The sequence below is a fragment of the Gymnodraco acuticeps genome, unplaced genomic scaffold, assembly GCF_902827175.1.
Source record: "Gymnodraco acuticeps unplaced genomic scaffold, fGymAcu1.1, whole genome shotgun sequence".
Lineage (NCBI taxonomy): Eukaryota > Metazoa > Chordata > Actinopteri > Perciformes > Bathydraconidae > Gymnodraco > Gymnodraco acuticeps.
The window spans coordinates 354956-379556 of NW_022991348.1; the positions used below are offsets into that span (position 1 = coordinate 354956).

The window sequence follows — 24601 nt, forward strand, 5'->3', positions numbered from 1 at the left end:
CTGTCATTAAATAAATAGATCTAAGTAAATGCATTGGGAGAAGTCATTTTTACGCAGAGAAAACAAATGTCTGCTTATAAATGAGTTATTCCTCTTAGAAACCCTTTATGGTGAACACATCAATGCAGGACTGTTGTGTGATGATGAGGAGGAGGAGGATGATGATAACTCCTCTTCACCCTCTGGGGTCAACAGGTAATTAGAGTCCAGGTGTTGGTATTTCACGACATCTCGAATTTACCCAGAAGGGACGCTTTGGAATTGTTGTGAATATTTTTCTATGGCGTTTCCAAACAGAGAGCATCAGGGTTGTCAGCACAACGCCTTCAAAATAAACAGATGGATAATGACTGTAATACAAATAAGGCATAATTGAATGTAAACACATCGCATTAGCTATAAACATGTCTTAACCTGTATTTCAGCCCACCAATACAAATAATGGCTATTAAATAAAAATGACTTACAAGTTAAAGTTATGCATTTAAAATATGCAGCATCAGCCTAAATGACTGTTGTTGTAATGTAATGAAAAAGGAGGTGGATACTTTAGTGAAGTTCCCAATTTGCAGCCTACAACCGCGTTTTCGGTTAAATGAAAATAAAAGTCTGCACTTTTTGTCTCATAAATACGGTGCTGACAATGCAAGCCTTTACATTATGTCCAAATCCAAAGAGCATGAACGCTTTAAATTCCTTCAGGTGCACAACACTGCTTTGTTTTGAAACAACCATCTGTTAATTTCCGGTTTTGCTTCACCTCACAGTATGCAGTTTTTGCGCATCTGGACCTGGCGTCTCCCTCCCCTCTCTGTCTCTGAGTGTCTCCCCCGTTGAAAGCCTGTACTTCTCGCCAAGGTGAAACATTTTTGGCGTGCGTAATTGGAACCGCAACGTGCCCAGAAGATGACGGACTCCACACCGGCAGAATCCACTGCCGTTTCGGACCCGGTTGTTGTGGAGAACGGGCAGTGCGAGAAGGAGGAATCCCCGGAGCAGCAGCAGCCGCAGACAGACACTGAAAGTCGGGGAGAGGGTCTCAAGATGGACCAGGAGATGAAGATAACAGACAGCTTGGACGACGGAGGTAGGCGGTGGGATACATGTTAAAAAATAATGGTGGAAGAAGTAATATTATTATTGTCAAAATACTTCTGTGAAGCTGACCGTTGAGCGGCCCGACCAAGCAAGGAGGCAGAGGCAGAGAATTCAAATATAACCCGGTGTGGGCATTTATTCGTCGCTGTGGTACAGGATACACAGCCTCAATATTGATGCCCAGGTGAACACAGTCACCAGCCACAAGGATCTCACCCACACTACCAGCCTTCACCAAACACAGAGCCTAAATACACACCCACTAATCAGCTATTAGACACAGGTGAGGGGGGGGGGGGGGGGGGGGGGAGACAACACAGGGCACCAGGTGAACATAATCAGGAGTAACAGAAAGAACGGGAGGGGGAACTATTTTCAAAAGTTAAAGTCGTGTACTCAAAATCTTACTCAAGTAAAAGTATTAGCATCAATATATTTGTATTTGTGGCAATTCTAGATCATATTTTTGCATCAATAGCTTTTTACTGTTGTAGAAAAACACAGTTGGGATTGATTTTGTATGAATTAATTACAATTATTTTGTGACTTAAATAGTTAGTCCACTAGTTACATTTTTTAGAGGTAACATTATAGGACATAGTTACTGGATTTTCTCTGGAAAAAGGAAAATAACTTGTGTTTTACTTGCACACAAATCATTTAGTAGTGTAATAAAATAATAATTATCGACTGATTTGGCTGTTACCCCTTGCACCAAAATCAATGTTTAGCTGAGGAATGTGATATGTCTTGACAACTTTTGAATGCATTGCCACGAAGTCTGGTTCAGATATTTCCCTCGGGGTGTTTATGATCCCGTAACTTAATGACAGTACCATCATCTCCTGCTGTACTTTGTGTTAAGTGCAGATTAGCTAAATCATAGCATAGCATATAAACTCTATAGTGATATATATTTCATAAATATATGATGACTCACAATCCCTCTTACATATGATTTAAGTCAGTTTAATGCTTATCAGTTCGGTATTAGGGAAGAGGAAAATATTATGTGATGACGTTGAATATTGTCATAATGATATTACCTGTGATAAACTATATATTAACGTTTACTACCAATACTGCTTTCTGCAAAAATACAACACTCTTTCATAATATTAAATACATGTGTTTATTGCACAAGTAGACGTCGTAATCCCTCTCTGAGTTATGTGTTGTTGTCTGCAGGTCTTCTGGAGAGCAGCATGCGTCTGAAGCCTCATGAAGCTCAGAGTTATCGTAAGAAAGCTCTCTGGGTGTCCTGGGTCTCCATCGTGATCACACTCATCCTGGCCGTCGTCTCTTTCAGTGAGTAACGCTCCCTCAGGTCAAACACTGAGGCCTGCTGCTCGGTTCTTCAGCTGAAGGTCAGGTTTGTTATTTACCGTGGCATCTGAAAGGCTGATTAAACAACTGCACTTAAAACACGCTGCTTTGACGTCCTTCAAACTCCCATGGCTTCCACTTCAAATGACAACTTCTCTCAGTCAACAAAGCCACAGGAAGCGTTGGTGCCATAGGCGGATTTTGCGGGGGGCAGGGGGGGCATTGCCCCCCTAATGGCTGAAATATGTTACAGCATTACTACTTCTAAAACTGTTCCAATACAAATATTTCATATATCAATATTTTAATAGATGTAATATAATGATTGTTACAATACAAATCTGAATAATATCATATTTTGTTTGAAATAATTTCATTTTTGAGCAGTCGCATTGTTGGGGATTTGGAGGGATAACTGGTCCGCTTTTCAAATCTCCGCGCGTTCCTATCAAGCTGGTTATAATACAGGAAGGAATCCATATCTACAAAGTAACCGTTAACAATAATCTACTTTAATGGCAATATGACAATGCAATACAATCATTACAATACAACATGATATATTACAGTTATATTGTAATGCTTAAGGAGTAATGCCGGCTTACTCCTGCCCTGGTTCGCGTGCTGCGGAGATTCTTTCGCTCGGGGCAGCATGTGAAGAGAGACCGAACGCCAGGGATCCACCGGATATATACCAGAGTAAGAAGGAGGGGTTTGGTGTTAGGTCAGCTGGTCATCTTTTCAGGTCTTCTCATTGGGAGACGCAACGCTGGCCAGCAGGAAACCAAACAGGCTCACCTTACAACCAAAAGTCTCAAGGCCTGCATACCTACACCTCCCCCACATCTTCCTTTGTCCTCAAAAACACATGTCAAAAGGCCCCAAATGCAGCTCACAGTTGTACCCAAATTATTCTCATTTTAAGCTTATCCATAGTTTGCTAACATGAATAAATACAAATATAACTCTACAGCATGTTGTGACGTGTGTGTGTGTGTGTGTGTGTGACGTATGAGGTTAAGGACACAAGTCCCCTCGCTTTTTCTTTTACATACAAGTGATTCAGCTATTGTATTACAATTAGATATGCAGCGATTTTTAAAACGTCCAATTTCTGGGACGTTTAAGGCGTCAACTTCTCCACTAAGTAGGACACTGGTTAATAATATTGTAGCGTGTTCAAGTAACCAAGGGATATAGTAGTTATCAAATAAGTATAAGATGTGCACAGTTATGATACGTTTTACAGATGTAATGCACTGTTGTTGGGGGGAGAGACCGCCCCTTCCATATGAGTGTGTGTGTACGGCGGGCATGAGGCGTACATGAGGCGTGCATGACGAGACGAGTTGTGTTCGTATGTGGAAAAGTCATACTCAGTGCGGTGAACGCTGGTTGTATTGATACTGTATCCGTAGCACCCCACGCAATAGTTGGGACTGTGTACTGACGTCAGTAAAAAAGGTTTGCCCCCCCAAGCGCACATGTCAAACTCCACCTATGGACTTGGTGCTGTTCAAGAGTGTGAACTTGACCTTGAGTTTTATTTCTGTCGGAGGAAGAAGAAGTCCTGGTTTCTGCATAGATAAGATGAGTCATTCATTGAGAGGAGAAAGGGAAGAATTGTGACGTTTTTCTTTTTCATATCTCTGCATGTCAAAGGCTTGAAGTAGATCAAACTCAGGCTACATGTTGTTTTTCCCTTTGTTGACACTTGACACACTTGAATCTGTGTCAGATATCTTTGATAAATAGGCAAAATGTTACTTTGGATGAGGATTATTTTACGATATTCTCTAGGCCTTGTCTTGTTTATTCACATGACGATGCTTCTTCCTCTGCAGGGAATACTGAGCAGGGCTTTGACAGATGGATTTGCTCAGAGTAGCTGCAGTGAAGCCTCACTATTTTGCAGAGATTCCTGTAAAGATAGCATGTCAATCAATCAATCAATCAATCAATCAATCAATCAATCACTCAATCAATCAATCAATGTTTATTTATAGCCCAATATCACAAATGTTACATTTGTCTCAGTGGACTTCACAGTTTGTACAGAATATCAGTATGACAATACGACACCCTCTGTCCTTAGACCCTCTGTCCTCAGACCCTCTGTCCTTAGACCCTCTGTCCTTAGACCCTCTGTCCTCAGACCCTCTGTCCTTAGACCCTCTGTCCTTAGACCCTCTGTCCTCAGACCCTCTGTCCTTAGACCCTCTGTCCTTAGACCCTCTGTCCTCAGACCCTCTGTCCTCAGACCCTCTGTCTGTAGACCCTCTGTCCTTTGACCCTCTGTCTGTAGACCCTCTATCCTCAGACCCTTTGTCCTTAGACCCTCTGTCCTTTGACCCTCTGTCCTCAGACCCTCTGTCCTCAGACCCTCTGTCCTTAGCCCCTCTGTCCTCATACCCTCTGTCCTTTGACCCTCTGTCTGTAGACCCTCTGTCCTCAGACCCTCTGTCCTTAGCCCCTCTGTCCTCAGACCCTCTGTCCTTTGACCCTTGCATGTTGTTCTTCATATGGACTAATATATAGATTGCAAACATGTCTCTTTTCTGAACATATTTGTATGCATCAGAGTCAGACATTTATATCCACATCATGCCCGCTCTCACTCATAAATGAAACATGGCACTGCTTGCAAATGAGCTGCAGAAATAAGCAGAGGTAGAGTTGAACGAGGCTGAGGAAGCAGCAGCAGCAGTTCTAGTTAACAGTGTCTTTACTCAACACACACACAGTTGTTTCACTTCGATTCTGACACTCGGGAGAAAAACAGTTAGTGAGAAATACCAGTGGTTCAATAAATGAATCAGAGGCTTGTTTGAGAAGGAAATTAAGAATAGGAATTGGATTGGTTGACCTGGTGGGTTAGAGTCAGTGCAGCGAGTTGTTGGAGTGAAGTCATCTTGTTTTTAGAAATCAGCCCCTCTTCCTGAGTTCAGTACATGTTGTTTCAAACGTTTTGCCCACTTCCTGTCTCTGATAAAGTCGAAGCAGGTCTGTCTCAGCTTCCTTTTCTGTATGTATGTTCAACTGTGTGTTTAATTAACCCCTTAAGACCCAAGGCTTTTGGCAGGACCCTCCTACATGCAACTTACTAGACATACAATAGTGGAAGAGACTTAATGGTGCAAATATACAGTTGTGTGTACTTCACAGAGCTATAAGTAGACCTACAAAAATATATTGGTTAGTTGTTGAACATTAGAATTACCTCCAACTATTTTAATAATCAATTAATTGGTTTGGTTCATTTTTAAGAAGGAAAAACTCAATATTCTCTGATTTCAGCTTCTCTAATGTAAATGTAATGTTTTTTCTGTACTCAATTATAACATTAAACTGGATGTCTTAATGTTGTGGACTAAAAAAGGTGTTTGGACGGTAATTGACATGTTTCTATACCCAACAACTTGTCAACTAGATGACCTTATCGTTGCTGTGCAGATTCTACTTCTTATTCACTTCCTGTGTAATATTGTAGTGAGCAATATTTATTAGCAAACAAGCAACGACAAACCTCCTGTTTGGCAACATGCTAGCGAATCCCATTGCAAATAAGAACATTTCAATGTGCACAGAGTGTGAGAGTCCTGTTGTGAACCAGCTGTTGGCACACTGTAAGGAGCTTTTGCATTAGGGGACATTGTAAACTGAGTAAACACAGTAAGACATCATTCAAAGGAAGAAACGAATGGACTCAGGCGGTAGAAAGTACACAGAGAAGGCAAAGATTAAAACCATTACTCCGTCATTGATGTCCTGAATAAAAACAAGGTATGGGTTTGACTCTTAATGGCTATATATGTGTTAAAAAGAATATGAAAAGTGCCTTTATGCTATCTAGAGCAGAGCAGTAGAAGAAAATCACCAGCATCTATTTTCATAATGGGTTAATCGTTCATTTTTCTAGCACAAACATCAGAAAATGCCTTAATATATGATATTAAAGGGAGTAATGTTGGGACAATCCAAGATAATTAAAGACCTTGTATTTTGAAAAACAGATGTGGACATTTTCTACAATTTTCTGACCAAACGATTAGTTTAGAATATAATTAACAGGTTAATCAGCAATGACAATAAGTGCTATGTGTAGCCCTAATGGCCTCATTAAACTATCAAAAAGGACAAGCCGGAAATGTTCTATCTATAAATCACTGATCACTTTCATTTTATTATTAAAGGAAATGGAGCATTATTTGCCTTCTTGCTGAGAGTTAGATAAGAACATTGATACCACTCTCATGTCTCTACACTACAAGCTATCAACGTCAAAACAACAAGTTATGAAACATATCTTCATGATGAATTATCTTAAGCTGCTCCCTGTTCGCTCTGCATGATGCCAGCATTAAAGCTACACATCTTGTAGAACATCTGCATTACTCAAACATGGCAAAGATGCCTTCTTTAGCACACACAGAGAGAGAGAGTGTGTGTGTGTGTGTGAATGGGATTGAGGGCAGGCAGGTGCAGCTTATCACATAGATGTTACAGTGGGAAAAATAGCATGTGTATGTCACAGGAGAGAGAGGTGATACTGTTGCTTTGAAAGAGCCCTGGTCTGGATAGGCAGCACATTCACTGTTGCTTTGAGTTAGAGGATAGGATCAACACTTTTCTCTAAGCTTTAGCTGTTTGATGTCCTTTAATTCAGCCTGAACTGGACAGTCTATTTGTATCAGGAGGCTGTGGCTAAGTGGATAGTACGATGGACTTTGAATCAGGGGATAGCAAGTTTGAATCCCACTGCATGTCGTTGTGTCCCTGAGACACTTCACCCCAAATTGCTCCTGTGGGGATTGTCAACAGTACTGAATGTATGTAAGTCCATCCATCCATCCATCTTCTCAGTTCCAGCAGAGAGCCCCAAACGTTCCTTTCCCTGGCCACATCAACCAGCTCTGACTGGGGGGTCCCAAGGCGCCCAGATATAATCCCTCCACCTGGTCCTAGGTCTACCCCTTGGTCTCTTCCCAGCTGGACGTTCCTGGAACAACTCCCTAGGGAGGTGCCCAGGTGGCATCCTAACTAGGTGCCCGAACCACCTCAACTGGCTCCTTTCGACGCGGAGGAGGTTCAACTCCGAGTCCCTCCCTGATGACCGAACTTCTCACCTTATCCCTAAGGGAGACGCCAGCCACCCTGCGGAGAAAACCCATCTCGGCCGCTTGTATCCGCGTTCTCGTTCTTTCGGTCATGACCCATCCTTCATGACCATAGGTCGGGGCTTTTACTTTCAATATCATTTGATGCCAATACTTTTGTACTTTTACTTAAGTAACATTTTGAATGCAGGACTTTTACTGTAACAGAGTATTCCTACACTCTGGTACTTCTTCTTTTACTCAAGTACAATATCTGAGTACTTCTAAAAAAAAAAAAACATCTCGGCCGTCATGATCCATCCTTCATGACCATAGGTGAGGGGAGGAAGGAAAATGGCCCGGTAGACAGAGAGCTTTGCCTTCTGGCTCAGCTCTCTTTTCGTCACAACGGTGCGGTAAAGCAACTGCAGTACCGCTCCCGCTGCTCCGATTCTCCGGCCCATCTCACGCTCCATTGTTCCCTCACTCGAGAACAAGACCCCGAGATACTTGAACTCCTTCACTTGGGGTAAGGACTCATTCCCTACTTGGAGTGGACAGTCCATCGGTTTCCTGCTGAGAACCATGGCCTCAGATTTGGAGGTGCTGATCCTCATCCCAGCCGCTTCACACTCGGTTGCGAACCGATCCAGTGAGTGCTGAAGGTCGCAGACCGATGAAGCCATTAGAACCACATCATCTGCAAAAAGCAGTGGTGCAATCCTTATACAACTTGAAGTGGTTACCTGTTACAAATACTTGGGTATCTGGCTTGATGACTGTCTCACTTTTAAACTTCATGTCAATAACCTGCTTAAAAAGCTGAGGGTTAGACTAGGTTTCTTCTACAGGAATAAGTCCTGTTTCTCGCTTGAGGCCAGGAAAAGGCTAGTCACTGTGACCTTTTTACCTGTGCTGGATTATGGTGATTTGTTATATATGAATGCACCTGCCAATTACCTGAGCAAGTTAGATGCTGCGTATCACAGTGCACTGAGATTTTTGACAAATTGTAAAGCACTTACGCATCACTGTACCCTGTATACCAAGGCGGTTATGCCATCACTTACTGTACGGAGGCTCAGTCACTGGTACTTTTTCATTTACAAAGCCATGTTGGATAAACTACCATCTTATATCTGCTCCCTGATCTCTCTGCGAATTGAAAGTACTTATTGCCTGAGATCGCATGCTGTGGTTTTATTAAATGTGCCAAGTGCTAGGACTGTCTTAGGGAAGAAAGCTTTTAGATGTGCAGCTCCACTAACATGGAACAGTCTGCAAAAAGAATGGAGAATTACCAAGCTAGTACCACTACATGTTTTTAAAGCTCGGTTGGATGCTACTCAATCAGATGCTGTTGGTACCTGTACTTGTGGTTAAATATGTCAATTGTAATCCCTGTACATTTTGCTGTATGATGTCCTTTTGTTGTTCTGTTGTTTATGTCTTCTTGTGGAACCTACTGCTGCAGGTCTCCCTTGAAAAAGAGATCATTGATCTCAATGGGATTTTACCTGGATAAATAAAGGTTTTGAATTGAATTAGTCCACCGAACTGCAGACCCCCTCCCCCACGACTACGCCTCGAAATCCGATCCATGTATATTACAAACAGGATTGGTGACAAAGCGCAGCCCTGGCGGAGGCCAACCCTCACTGTATGTTAGTCACTTTGGATAAAAGTAATGTAATGTACCAAATTGAAGCAGATTAGACTTTGCCTTTATGTGACCCACAGTGTCACCTCCATCCAGCTCATGATCATTTGTCTGCAGAGTAGAATCAAATCAAATCAAGTTTTAATTATATAGCACATTTATAAACGATTTTTGGTGGAGCCAAAGTGCTGTACATATAATAAAAAATAGCCTACAGTAGAGACACTTTACAGCAAATACAACAGCACAGATTGTTCAGAATATCAGTATGAGAAAAACGACACCCTCTGTCCTTAGACCCTCTGTCCTTAGACCCTCACATCGTACAAGGAAAAACTTCCAGAGAAAACCCACAGTTTAAAGGGAACATGGGAGAAACCTCAGGGAGAGCAACAGAGGAGGGATCCCTCTCCCAGGACGGACAGAAGTGCATTAGATGCCGTGTGTAAATCTAAATAATACATTTGACAGCATATAGACCGAATGTTAGGAAATGCATGTGTCTGTAATAAGAAGATGAATCCACGAGGATGTCAGCTACAATCCTGAGGAAGCCATCAGGGAAGCAGCATGACGAGACCCAAGGCAGGACCGCAGAGACAGGTTCAGCCACGACCCGAAGTCCACGACTTAATCCAGAACTCAGGATAGAGGATCCAAGACACAGGACTACAGCAAGAGGATCAGCCTCGACTCCGGATCTCGGCGTAGATATAGACACAAAACAAGACAACATTTGGCTGGGTTAATCGGAACAAGAGAATACACAGACACAGACAGAGAGACGGAAGAACAAGCACTCCCTTAGGATAGGTTGAGGGCAAAGGGTAGCCAGTAAGAGAGTAAGAAACATAGGTGGAGAGGCACACTCAGGGAACAAGGTCCCCACTGGAGCCTTAGTTGGAAATTGATGCGAGATAGAGGTACGCTGTGTCTAGAAAGTTGTTATGTATGTAATTCAGCCCCCTCTCTGCAGCTTACAAAACAAGGTGTTGTTACAGCAGCAGAGTGAGACCAACAGCATCCGTCCACCAAGTGTACAAAAAAATATGGTTGACAGTGATTTGCATAATGCAGCTCCAGAAACAGCCAATGAACAGGCAGAGCTCAGATGGTGTTTTATCTTCTGTACTCCTGCGTTTCTTGTCAGATGAGACAAGGAGGGGAGACGGAGGAGATCTCATGTGTGTGTGTGTGTGTGTGTGTGTGTGTGTGTGTGTGTGTGTGTGTGTGTGTGTGTGTGTGTGTGTGTGTGTGTGTGTGTGTGTGTGTGTGTGTGTGTGTGTGTGTGTGTGTGTGTGTGTGTGTGTGTGTGTGTGTGTGTGTGTGTGTGTGTGTGTGTGTGTGTGTGTGTGTGTGTGTGTGTGTGTGAGATAGCCCGCTGCGATGCTAGAGCGTCTCTGCTGACACCCACCAAGCTTTCTTGGGAGCCAATTAGCCGTCGCTGGGCTCCGCTTTGAAGAGCCGCAGCAGATTCATTTACACACAACTTCTTGTCTCTGCTCCTAATGAAGGAGCTAGGAGAAAGGGGAAGGAAAGAGGGGATGAGAGAGGAGCAGCATACATTTCTAGATTATCTAACCACCAGCTTATGATGTTTACGTGCAGATCGGTGAGGTTTCCATGCAAAATTGGACCTCTAACAACGGAAACGTTTCATAACATTGCATGAAATAACTTCCAAAATAAAAGCTATCAAGTCACTGTGTGGCTCTCAGATGATTATAGCAGATAGTTTTGTATTTTACTTTGAAATGTCATCCTTTTTTACCTTTCTGTAAGGTCTATATACATACATACATGCTCAGTTAATGACGTGTCAAAGCCCTTCATGTGTGAACAGAAAAAGAGAGCCTCATCGCGTCACGCAGCATCCTTGTTATGTCAACGTAGCCGATGCGTGAGATCTGGTTCCTCCCTTGTCTGTTACCGCACTGAAATAACGTCTTGTATGTTAAAGCAGGGATCAACTGTGCCTCGATGTGTCAGACTTATTGCTTTCTCTGCAGATCTCTCATATTACAAAACAAAGCTCACAATCTCATCTGTATTCAAGGGTTGTTCATGTGAGCTGGAGTGTTCTCGAAAGCACGAGCAGAGGCAGCATTCATCTGTTTTCATTTTGGTCTGGGGAAGTGGATGATTGCACCTTGGCTGATTGTCGGTAAAACAATAAAGAAAGAAGAGGGAAAGGAGATATTGGGAGGCTTGAGAAGGAGGGGAAATGAGCTAGGAAGTGGATACAGCTATGATGCTGCTATTGTTGCATCTGAAATAATATTGAGAAGTGAAAGGGAAGTGTTTGTGCATGCAGGCTGAGGCGAGTCTCTGGCCCCTAGTGAGCGCCGCTAAAAATAAACCCGTGAGGAGAGGATTCCTCCCCTCCATCTATGCATGCTCAGTGTTTGCTTTCATCATATTATCACTTAGCCACAATTAAAACACTCAGTCAATAAAATGCATCCTCTTCAGCCTGTCTGATTGGCAGGTTTGCAGCAATAACGATATGATCTGATCCATCACTGCAGTATGAATGAGGGGTCTGTCAGCTGTACCATGACATCCTGATCCTGGTGTCAGTACTAGTATCTTATATCTTAAAGGTGGGGTAGGTAAGTTTGAGAAACCGGCTCGAGAAACACTTTTTGTTATATGGAATGCTCTTAACATCCCGATAGCAATGAATATCTGAAGTGCTTTGACAATAATCCATAAAGAAATGTCATCGGCTAAAGTAACTGGACGGCCTATCTGCCTGTCAGCCTGCCATCTGGGCACAAATGTATCTCGTGCCCTCATTGATCATGTGCGCGTTCGTGTGTGTTGGAGGAGGGGCTCTGTAAGGAAGTGGCAGATTTTCTCCGGTCGTGTATTTTCAAATTCTAGCGATCTCGAGCCGGTGTTCCGGATTAACTGGTTCCCCGATCAACTGGTTTACAGAGGTGGGGGGCGTGGCCTTCGACTGAAATACACATTTCGATCGCTTCTTCTGTCGTTTACATAAATCTTTTGGTATATTTGGCTCGGTAGGACGCGTCCGGATATCTCCATCGTAACCACAACCTCACACACTGGTACTGAATGTGCATCAAAGTCTTCCTACCGAGCCAAATATACCAAAAGATTTATGTAAACGACAGAAGAAGCGATCGAAATGTGTATTTCAGTCGAAGGCCACGCCCCCCACCTCTGTAAACCAGTTGATCGGGGAACCAGTTAATCCGGAACACCGGTTTCTCAAATTTACATACCCCACCTTTAATGTCTGCATGTGGGGATATATACCTGGGACCAGACTACAGTTTGTAACATAAAAAGATGACTGAAAATGCATGACTTTTTATAGGAAGAAGTGGTGATTAAAGTTGGGAAGATGTGTATATGTTCCCCCTCTTAAAATGCAGCTTTTTCTACTATTAATATGTTTTGATTGAACCCAAACTGCCTACTTTTGTTTAACAGTGTGTCTTTATTTTCTTCCCAGCTGTGTCCATCATGCGCCACAGTGCTTCTGCTTTTGCATTTGCTGTAAGTCAACTTTAAATTCTCCTCTTCACTTTAGTTACTCACACTTTAAGTTGTAGGGTAAAATAAGATAATCTGAAACGGTTTTATTTTGTTTTCTCTCTGCAGTTTGATGCCTCCCTGGATGTGTTGTCCTCTGCTATAGTACTGTGGCGGTACAGCAACCCGTCAGCGGTCCACTCTGCACACCGCGAATACCTGTGAGTCCAAAATAATACCTGTTACTATTTTGTGTATCCTTCATAGACTGTCCAGGTAACCCATCGGTTTGCTAACTACCATTTGTACATGTATGTCTAAAATGTTGCGTTTTCGCCGTCAACTCCTTGTTTTCTGTAATCTAGGGTCGAGCTAAGACCCTATGACCCTGACATTATCAGGCAGCCAAAAGCTTAAATTGATTTCGTTTTTCGGCACTGGACATAACTGGTACCTACATAATTTGTATTTGAGGGATAAAACCCCGTTGTAATAAAGAGTTAATTACTTAATGGCTTGCCTGCACCGGCACCTACATCAAAACTGACTAAATATGTAATTCATCTTGCAGAATGTCATACAAATATATTTTAAATACATGTCCAAGGAGTAAATATATTGTGTTGACAGCTGTCTTTCTGTATATTGTGAATTCTGTGTCTTAAAATCCAATTTAAAGACTACTTGCAGACCATGCAGTTGTTTTAGGCTTGACCATATGGTTTCATTACACCTGTGATGATAATACATCCGATATACGTGATGTAATAGTGTGTGTGTGTGTGTGTGTGTGTGTGTGTGTGTGTGTGTGTGTGTGTGTGTGTGTGTGTGTGTGTGTGTGTGTGTGTGTGTGTGTGTGTGTTGTGTGTGTGTGTGTGTGTGTGATGCTGTAGAGGGGTGTATTACTGCAAGCAGGCGAAGCAGATGAAGGAAAGCACTTCACTTTTGTTTTTGGCAATTTTTTTATAACTGAAATTACTTTGACAGCAATAAAAAAAACAACAGCATCTGTTACTGAATGAATCACATGAAACTTACTGTCAGAGCATCTGGTAGATTCAAACAGTGAGTCACACACACACACACACACACACACACACACACACACACACACACACACACACACACACACAATAGCGTCATCTGTGTGTTTGTCCTACAGCTAGTGAGAGGAGTACTGACAACCAGAGAATCAATATTATTTTTATTTTTTTTGTCTGCATTTGATGGGGGGGGGGGATATGGCTCAATATGGATGCTCAGGTACAGAACGGTTGCCATGGTAACAAGCTCAAGGTTGTCAAAAGAAGAAGAATTGGGAACGAGTGAACCCAATTAAACCTTTCGAAACAAAAGCACCGTGATACAAAAGGTGGCATTTAAATATAAAGGGGCTCTATTCTGCATATGTTAAGGTATATCATTATGTAGTGTCTCTACTTTAAAGAGTCCTCTCCTGCTGATGTTCAGGTGTATATCAGTATGTAGAGTCTCTACTTTAAAGAGTCCTCTCCTGCTGATGTTCAGGTGTATATCAGTATGGAGAGTCTCAACTTTAAAGAGTCCTCTCCTGCTGATGTTCAGGTGTATATCAGTATGTAGTGTCTCTACTTTAAAGAGTCCTCTCCTGCTGATGTTCAGGTGTATATCAGTATGTAGTGTCTCTACTTTAAAGAGTCCTCTCCTGCTGATGTTCAGGTGTATATCAGTATGTAGTGTCTCTACTTTAAAGAGTCCTCTCCTGCTGATGTTCAGGTGTATATCAGTATGTAGTGTCTCTACTTTAAAGAGTCCTCTCCTGCTGATGTTCAGGTGTATATCAGTATGTAGTGTCTCTACTTTAAAGAGTCCTCTCCTGCTGATGTTCAGGTGTATATCAGTATGTAGTGTCTCTACTTTAAAGAGTCCTCTCCTGCTGATGTTCAGGTGTATATCATTATGTAGAGTCTCTACTTTAAAGAGTCCTCTCCTGCTGATGTTCAGGTGTATATCAGTATGTAGAGTCTCTACTTTAAAGAGTCCTCTCCTGCTGATGTTCAGGTGTATATCAGTATGGAGAGTCTCAACTTTAAAGAGTCCTCTCCTGCTGATGTTCAGGTGTATATCAGTATGTAGTGTCTCTACTTTAAAGAGTCCTCTCCTGCTGATGTTCAGGTGTATATCATTATGTAGAGTCTCTGCTTTAAAGAGTCCTCTCCTGCTGATGTCCAGGTGTATATCATTATGTAGAGTCTCTACTTTAAAGAGTCCTCTCCTGCTGATGTTCAGGTGTATATCATTATGTAGAGTCTCTACTTTAAAGAGTCCTCTCCTGCTGATGTTCAGGTGTATATCAGTATGTAGTGTCTCTGCTTTAAAGAGTCCTCTCCTGCTGATGTTCAGGTGTATATCAGTATGTAGAGTCTCTACTTTAAAGAGTCCTCTCCTGCTGATGTTCAGGTGTATATCAGTATGTAGAGTCTCTACTTTAAAGAGTCCTCTCCTGCTGATGTTCAGGTGTATATCATTATGTAGAGTCTCTACTTTAAAGAGTCCTCTCCTATTGATGTTCAGGTGTATATCATTATGTAGAGTCTCTACTTTAAAGAGTCCTCTCCTGCTGATGTCCAGGTGTATATCATTATGTAGAGTCTCTACTTTAAAGAGTCCTCTCCTATTGATGTTCAGAGGTGTATATCATTATGTAGAGTCTCTACTTTAAAGAGTCCTCTCCTGCTGATGTCCAGGTGTATATCATTATGTAGAGTCTCTACTTTAAAGAGTCCTCTCCTGCTGATGTTCAGGGTGTATATCATTATGTAGAGTCTCTACTTTAAAGAGTCCTCTCCTGCTGATGTTCAGGTGTATATCAGTATGTAGTGTCTCTGCTTTAAAGAGTCCTCTCCTGCTGATGTTCAGGTGTATATCAGTATGTAGTGTCTCTACTTTAAAGAGTCCTCTCCTGCTGATGTTCAGGTGTATATCATTATGTAGAGTCTCTACTTTAAAGAGTCCTCTCCTGCTGATGTCCAGGTGTATATCATTATGTAGAGTCTCTACTTTAAAGAGTCCTCTCCTGCTGATGTTCAGGTGTATATCATTATGTAGAGTCTCTACTTTAAAGAGTCCTCTCCTGCTGATGTTCAGGTGTATATCAGTATGTAGTGTCTCTGCTTTAAAGAGTCCTCTCCTGCTGATGTTCAGGTGTATATCAGTATGTAGAGTCTCTACTTTAAAGAGTCCTCTCCTGCTGATGTTCAGGTGTATATCATTATGTAGAGTCTCTACTTTAAAGAGTCCTCTCCTATTGATGTTCAGGTGTATATCAGTATGTAGTGTCTCTGCTTTAAAGAGTCCTCTCCTGCTGATGTTCAGGTGTATATCAGTATGTAGTGTCTCTGCTTTAAAGAGTCCTCTCCTGCTGATGTTCAGGTGTATATCAGTATGTATTGTCTCTACTTTAAAGAGTCCTCTCCTGCTGATGTTCAGGTGTATATCAGTATGTAGTGTCTCTACTTTAAAGAGTCCTCTCACTGATTAGTTGGCCGGCTCTGTTGTGATTGGTCAACCGCTTAGAGATGTCCCGCCCCTTAGCATGTAACGTACAATGTGTTGGAGCGCTAGCCAGTGGCGGTTCTAGACCAATTTGACTGGGGGGCCAGTTATTTTCTGAGGGGGGCACAATAAATGCAGGACGAAAAAGAGAACTAGACAGTATGAAGTAATTGCGCATAAGAAAACAATGCAATACAGTTATTGGTATTTGTTTCAGTACACTTATTTATTTCAGATAGATCTTATAGTTATTACTGTTAGCTTCAGCTTAAGTTAGCACTAACACATTTAACATTTTAAAAAAAATGTCATTGTTAGGGGGGCCACAGGGGGGTCAGAGGTCAGTGTTAGGGGGGCACTGGCCCCCCCTGCCCCCCCTAGAACCGCCCCTGGCGCTAGCCAATAGAAGCGTGAGTGTTACATAGTGATTTAATCTGGAAATGTTAGGTGTTTCCTTAGTTACTTCATCCGGTCAAAAACAACGACCCGGACTTCTGCTCCAGCTGTTTTAAGTCGTGTGTGTGTGTGTGTGTGTGTGTGTGTGTGTGTGTGTGTGTGTGTGTGTGTGTGTGTGTGTGTGTGTGTGTGTGTGTGTGTGTGTGTGTGTGTGTGTGTGTGTGTGTGTGTGTGTGTGTGTGTGTGTGTGTGTGTGTGTGTGTGTGTGTGTGTGTGTGTGTGTGTGTGTGTGTGTGTGTGTGTGTGTGTGTGTGTGTGTGTCCTCGGGATCTGGTTAATTGGGCAAAGGTTTTTAAAAGGACATCTGCTGTTTCCCAGTAAATCAGTCACAGTGTGTATCTTACATTGACAGTGATGGAAACAGCAGGCACTGATTTTCTACCCCCCTTAGAATAAGAATAAGAGTGACTTACAATAATAATCCTTATATTTATTATAGCGCTTTATCAATGAATCTCAAAGCGCTTTACAAATACACATTACACATACAGATCATACATACATGTAATGGTCATCTACTGTGGACAATACCCACAGGAGCAAGTTCAGGTGACGTGTCTTGCCCAAGGACACATACGTGTAGGACAGTGCTTCTCAAAGTGTGTTCGCCCCCTAGTGGTCCGTGAGTATATTGGTAAAATTTCACATTTGAAATAAATAAATAAATGTAAGTTTTCCGCACTCTCGCGGGAATATTTCCGCAATGGAGTGAGGTTAAGTTTCACTTTAAATTGCATGATATAGCCCAGATAAACACCGTCATCACACATGTTGGTACCATTTTCAGGCGATTTGTAATCTGTTCTAGAAAAACGATGTGTTTTTTTATATTTGTGGAGTTAGGTGGTCCACGAGTGTTTTTTTTATTGGTTAAGTGGTCCTTGGTATGAAAACGTTTGAGAAACCCTGGTGTAGGACATACAACATCTGTCCAGAGGAAAAATAGCTTACTCAGGCGCATTTGCAGAACATTTTACGTGGTATTTGGTTTATTATTACATTATATAAAACCTCCATCAGACTCCATTGACAGAAATGGTAAATGTACCTCTTTTTCCTCCACAGAGCCTGCATTATCCTTGGAGTTGTTTTCATCCTGTCCTCCCTGTGCATTATTGGTAAAGCCATCCACGCATTGGCCACCAAGGTGCTACCTGAAGTGGTAAGAACTTATGGACTACTAACACACACCTGTGCTATACATTTACGTTGTATTTGGCTTCTATTATCCTGTTATCCCACCATCTTCTAGATCTCCACCATTTCTATCTCGATAAAAACACACTTTTTTCGGATGTGAAATTGCTACGTTTGCTTTGATGAGGAGGAGAATTACGCATTTATTTTGGCTCCAGATAAACGCTCCTGAAATATGAACAATTAGGGAATCCTATGAAGGAAAAGCTCACTTCAATGATGTCAATTGTGGTGAAAAAAACTACATTTCCCAGGATTCAACACTTCTTAGCAATGCCAACAAAGTCTGTCTTTCCTTATTGTTTTGATGGAGAGTCCCCTTTTGACAGAAATGTACATATTGTGGGTTCAAACATTGCTAAAAAAGCCAGTATGACAATTCAAGATTGAGAAAATATTTAATAGTTTCAATTTTTACTCACGAAAACACTAGATAATGACTAACATCGCATAGTAGACATCATAAATTAGGAAATATCTCTGACCGTGGTGCAGAGGTCGGATTTGAGTTCAAACTGGGGTCGCCAGAGTTTTGGATTATAGCACGCACCATATGGGACAGATTATATTATCCATTTAACCCCAAACACATTAACATAGTACTCTGGCTTTATTACTCAAATAGGGTCACGACACAGCTTTGTCGTCCCAAGCTGCCGAATGTAAGCCAAACTTTTGGTGTATAATCAGATTTTTTGGTTTGATCTGTGGCTATTTTTACATATGTTTTGGCCAGATAGTAACGACCACTCAGTCCAGCCTTCTGCTCTCCGTGCTGTCTGCCAGGGACGAGGATTTTTATCCAAATCCCCCCCCCCAAAAAAAGCCCTGTTGACTTAGTGCCTAATAATATCTTCTCCAAATCTGCGTGTACTCCTCAGCGTCCAAAGCAAACACCATGCAGGCAGTTATGTGATTTGCAGCTGATTTTGTCCCCGTCTTGCCTTTTGAACTGAAGTTCATCTAATGAGACGTGGTCACATGGTGCAGGTCTCTGAGGAAAAGCTGTGCTACTGAACAGATGGGAAGTTTTGGCTCTCAAAAATCTCCTGAAAGTTTTAAGTATTTAGTGTTATGTGTCCTGGCAGAAGTGGTGCATTGAGGTACCTTTAATTGGGCCTCGTTATGCTCATTTCAGTATAGTTCATATAACTTCCTGGTGATATGTTGATCTACTAATATAACTCTAATAATATAAAAACAGTGTTAATAAAGCCCCTTACAATTTGTATTATGTATTGTATTGCCCTCATTAGTAGTTTCCACTTTATATTCAACAACAAAATGTTACGTTTGGAAGAATAATCCTCATTAGCTTTAATTTATTTTCACCTAAAAACTGTGGTTTAATCAGATTTGATTGACAGTGACCAAACAAACCCCACATACACTGTACTATCTCTCACAATGAGACATATATGTTCACAGACGAACACCAGCTATGATCGATGTTCATCTCGAGACAAATTGGGACAGAAAACAACTTTAATTGGTTTTCACAAAAACAAGAGTTTTCTATTAGATCAGGTTTGTTTTCCCCCATCAACATCGTGTGTGTGTGTGTGTGTGTGTGTGTGTGTGTGTGTGTGTGTGTGTGTGTGTGTGTGTGTGTGTGTGTGTGTGTGTGTGTGTGTGTGTGTGTGGTGTGTGTTGTTGTGTGGTGTGTTGTGTGTGTGTGTGTGTGTGTGTGTGCGAGAATAATGTCACAAATCTCAGTTGTGATGACTTCCTAGTTTTATTACGCTGTTGCCAGGCGATAATCATCACGTGGTTTCAGTGTTGTGTCTCTCAGCGTGATGGTGATGAGTAAACATGGGAACATCGTGCTTAGCTGAGCTGAATTACTGCAGAGAGGATATTCAGGATCTTCCCCGGCCTCTTTCCACTTTACATCTACGATTCAATCCACACTGGTATCGTTTTAAACATGAGAGGAAAAACAGGTGTCTGGTTTTGCTTATTAGGCATTTTACAGGCTTTAAAAATACGCTTTTTTAAGCATTTTATGAAATTTAGGAGATAATAGCAGAAAACAAGTTCTTAAAAGCCATATATTTGAAAAGTATCACACCAGTACAACTTATTCCACAGAAAAAGCAAAAAATGTATGTGTACTCCTCAGAAAACTCCAATTAATCTGCTTTACTTATCTCTGAAATATGCTTGGATCTAACTTTGATATGTTAATAAAAACTAAGATTTACTTTACATTCACACCAAAAAACTACATATTTGGTTGCTTCACACGACGTAATGGTTATATTTGGGAATATAAAGCATACATTCACCACTTAAATCAAATTCTGTATATACTTGGTTTCAGCTGCAGAACTAAAACATAGTGAGATATCCTCATTTCAAGAGTTTCAAAAAGACACACTCAGGCTCAACAATCCTTTTATTGACGTTTCTGACCTGTTGTATTTTCTTCACTGTGGCTGCAGCGAGGGAAGGACACACACACACACACACACACACACACACACACACACACACACACACACACACACACACACACACACACAGAACATAATACATATGAAAATGAAAACAAAGGCAGCCTGAGGCGCGGGAGGCAGACAGATTGTGTTTTTGTGAGTCGACCTGCTCCTCTTCTGTCTCACAGTCGGCTGCTAACACACTGCATCACACTCTGAGTTATATTTAGCGTTCCTCACTGCCCTCTTCAGTATGCAGATGCTGCTTTATTTCCTCCCTCTCTCTTCCTCCATGAAATGTTAATAAGGTGAGCAGCTGCCTCGGTATGCAGCAGTGAGAAAGAGGAGGGACATTTCACAAACTCTGTGCTGCTCATGAAATCCAATCAAAAGCTGCCAGAAAACCTTAAAAGTGTCCTTTTAACTCAAGATGAGGCAGATATTAGTTTCTAAATCACGGGACGAAATGTGAATTAGGGCCAGGATTGTTTGGATCAATATTGAGATCACAATTATTCATCACAATTGATTTTAGGGACACAATACTTTTTTATTGCACTTTTATATCTAAGAGACCAAAACAGCTTTGAGTTGTTTCCATGTTGTGCAATGTTTGTGCTAATTAACACATACTTGCATTCATTTAACCTGAAATAACTTTAATTTACTGCATCACTTAGTCCTTACCCCTTCATTTTGCTAAATATATTGCACATCTACTGAGCTTCCAGACATGCAACATCTGCATCGCTTCTCCACATCTAACCCTGATTCATTCATTCAATATTCTGCTCAGGGATCTCTGGAAGTCAAATGTAAATGTCAGGCACTGTGTTTACATTCTAGTCTGATCTCTCCTGCCAATGTGTGTTTGTATTTTTCGTGACGACCGAAATGCCATCTCATCCTCTTCAAATGGATTCCCCACGAATGTACACAAGTCAGTTTTAATATTGCATTTTGAGGAATTAAATGGCAAAGAAATATGCAGTATGGAGTCAAAGAAGAGTCAATCAATCAATCAATGTTTATTCATATAGCCCAATATCACAAATGTTACATTTGTCTCAGTGGACTTCACAGTTTGTACAGAATATCAGTATGACAATACGACACCCTCTGTCCTTAGACCCTCTGACCTTAGACCCTCTGTCCTTAGACCCACTGTCCTTACACCCTCTGTCCTTAGACCCTCTGACCTTAGACCCACTGTCCTTAGACCCTCTGTCCTCAGACCCTCTGTCCTCAGACCCTCTGTCCTTAGACCCTCTGAACTTAGACCCTCTGTCCTTAGACCCTCTGTCCTCAGACCCTCTGTCCTCAGACCCTCTGTCCTTAGACCCTCTGTCCTTAGACCCTCTGTCCTTAGACACTCTGTCCTCAGACCCTCTGTCCTTAGACCCTCTGACCTTAGACCCTCTGTCCTCAGACCCTCTGTCCTCTCACCCTCTGTCCTTAGACCCTCTGTCCTTAGACCCTCTGTCCTTAGACACTCTGTCCTCAGACCCTCTGACCTTAGACCCTCTGTCCTTAGACCCTCACATCGTACAAGGAAAAACTTCCAGAGAAAACCCACAGTTTAAAGGGAACATGGGAGAAACCTCAGGGAGAGCAACAGAGGAGGGATCCCTCTCCCAGGACGGACAGACGTGCAATAGATGCCGTGTGTAAATCTAAAAGATAATACATTTTACAGCATAGGTAGACCAAATGTTTGGAAATGCATGTGTCTATAATAAGAAGGTAAATCCACGAGGATGTGGGAGCCATCAGGGAAGTAGTATGATGAGAGTCAAGCAGGACCGCAGAGACAGGTTCAGCCATGACTCGAAATCCAGGACTCAGATCAGGACTCAGGATCCACGACTCAGGATCCCGGCGTAGATAGACACCAAAAAGAAATGTGGGGAAGCTGGGTTAATCGGAACATGAGAGTACACAGGTACAGACAGACAGAAGGAAGAAGTAAGGTGTCCCCCCCGACAGTCTAAGCCTATAGCAGCTAAACTAGGGGCTGAATCTAATCAGTCCTAACTATAAGCTTTATCAAAAAGGAAGGTCTTAAGCGCACTCTTAAAAACGGATAGTCTCGTAGCAAGTTATGCACAGCTCTCATTAAAAAATAAGTGTGTGACAAACGTGTCCTTGTTGCTGTTGAGGTGATATTGTCTCAGATCCTTGCTGAGGTTTTTCTCTCCGTCTTTAAAGTCTGCACGCTTGCCATCAGTAGCTTTTCATGGCTCCAGGGCCGTAGTGCAATATTAATGCTGCCGCAGAGGCACCGAGGCTCTGCAGCTACCTCCTCCATCTCTCCTTCTCTCCTTCATTCATTTACATTTCAGCCATTTAGCTGTGAGACTCACTACTGGAGCAACAAGAGACACATGTTCAAATGCTTTAAAACCAAAAGGACAGGTGAGAAAATGACAGAATATTTGATAGAGATGGAGAGAATTTGTGGAGTTTGAGTGAATGGTCGAGAGGAGAATTATGTGATTGAGTGGGGATGCAGTGCATGATGGTTACAAAAATCTTAGTGCAGTTTAATTCTCTTTTCAAAAGGAAACTCAAATTGTTGGACACTCTTCATAACCCTGGATTCTGACAACTACACTTACTTACATCTATGTTGCACATAATGCAGTATGTTTTAAATGGTTTCTTCTCAATAGAAAGTTCTTCAAATGTTGTAACGGTTATCTTATTATTAGTCAACTCATGTTTAGTTGCCTTGAATCTTAACGTGACGACATACTGAACAAAACACAGTTCTTAAGTGACTTATATTTGAATGATGAGGCATCTTTCTACAGGATATTACTTTAAAGAGATTTCAGTGAGTGAATCAAGTTTAAAAAAAAGTATCAAAGTCAAAAAAGTTGTATTTCTTTAGATGGATAAACCAGTAGTGAACTTTTAGGGAGGTTCCAGTATTAAACACCAGGAACTCTAAACCATGACCCCCTCTTTCTCTCTCAGGATAGCTTCCTGTTCTCCGTGTCCATCGTCAGCGGCTCGTTGTGCATCATCCTGGCTGTCATCAAGTTTATGCTCGGCAAAAAGCTCACGAGCCGGGCCCTCATCACTGATGGTGGGTATACACACACACACACACACACACACACACACACACACACACACTTTAAAGATCCTATAGTGTGCAAATGCAGCGTGAATTTACTCAACGGGAATTTGAAAGCGAAAACTGATCTGCTGTCGGTATGTGATGATCTCACACACACACACACACACACACACACACACACACACACACACTAAGATAGACAGACACACACACACAGACACACACACTAAGATAGACAGACACACACAGACAGACAGACAGACAGACGCGCACACACACACACACACACACACACACACACACACACACACACACACACACACACACACACACACACACACACACACACACACACACACACACACACACACACAACACACACACACACACACACACACACACACACACACACACACACACCTCCTATATGAGTCTTTGGCTCATAACCAGGGGGGCGGACTGGCCATCGGGACGTGGGCCGGCGGTACCGAAGTGGGCCGGTTGAGAGTCCCGGGCTGATTTGTAGTCCCAGTCCGCCCCTGCTCATAACGCTGCACATTTCCCCGATGCAGGACTAACAAAGGAATTCTGATTCTGACACATCCCTACTAGGAAGGGTTTTCTACTCATTAAGTATTTTCCTAGTAGCAGCATCCCAGTTTAACTTCCAGTGTGACACATATTCTGTATGAAGGCACACGTATATTCCTGCCATGGAGTAACACGTAGGCTGCAAACCATCACCGAAACACGAGATGATTAACGAGATGACCTCCGAGCATCTGACTGACATTAGAGGCATGTTGCCGCTACGCTCTGTACGCTGTTAGAGGAGATGTCACGTGTTACTGGGCCGAATTCCAACACTTATCCTACAAAATGCACTCATCAGGTGACTTTATAGGCAAGTTTATTTATATAGCACCTTTCAACACAAGGCAATTCAAAGTGCTTTACAAAAATGAAAAACATTAAGAGCATAAAACACATTAAAAAGCAAAGATAATAAAACATGGTACATGAATAAAAGTTACAGTGCAGTGTGAGATGTGAATAGTTCAATTAAAAGCAGCGGCGAAAAGAAAAGTCGTCAGCCTGGATTTCAAAGTAGTCAGAGTTGCAGCGGACCGGCAGGTTTCTGGGAGTTTGTTCCAGATATTTGGAAATATCCCAAACCAAATTCTCACATTCCTCTACCCCTAGTCTT

The 24601-nt window shown here is 42.0% G+C and overlaps 1 protein-coding gene across 1 annotated transcript in view; it reads left to right on the forward strand.

Moving 5' to 3' along the window:
- Positions 1 to 779: 779 nt before the first annotated feature.
- Positions 780 to 24601, forward strand: part of LOC117562719 (transmembrane protein 163-like) — a 28845-nt gene continuing 5023 nt past the window's right edge. The window contains exons 1-6 of the mRNA XM_034240603.1: positions 780 to 1087; positions 2287 to 2406; positions 12665 to 12708; positions 12814 to 12905; positions 17740 to 17836; positions 23289 to 23400. Coding sequence (XP_034096494.1) covers positions 907 to 1087; positions 2287 to 2406; positions 12665 to 12708; positions 12814 to 12905; positions 17740 to 17836; positions 23289 to 23400 — 646 coding nt within the window. The 5' untranslated portion in view covers positions 780 to 906. The remainder of the gene's footprint in view (positions 1088 to 2286; positions 2407 to 12664; positions 12709 to 12813; positions 12906 to 17739; positions 17837 to 23288; positions 23401 to 24601) is intronic.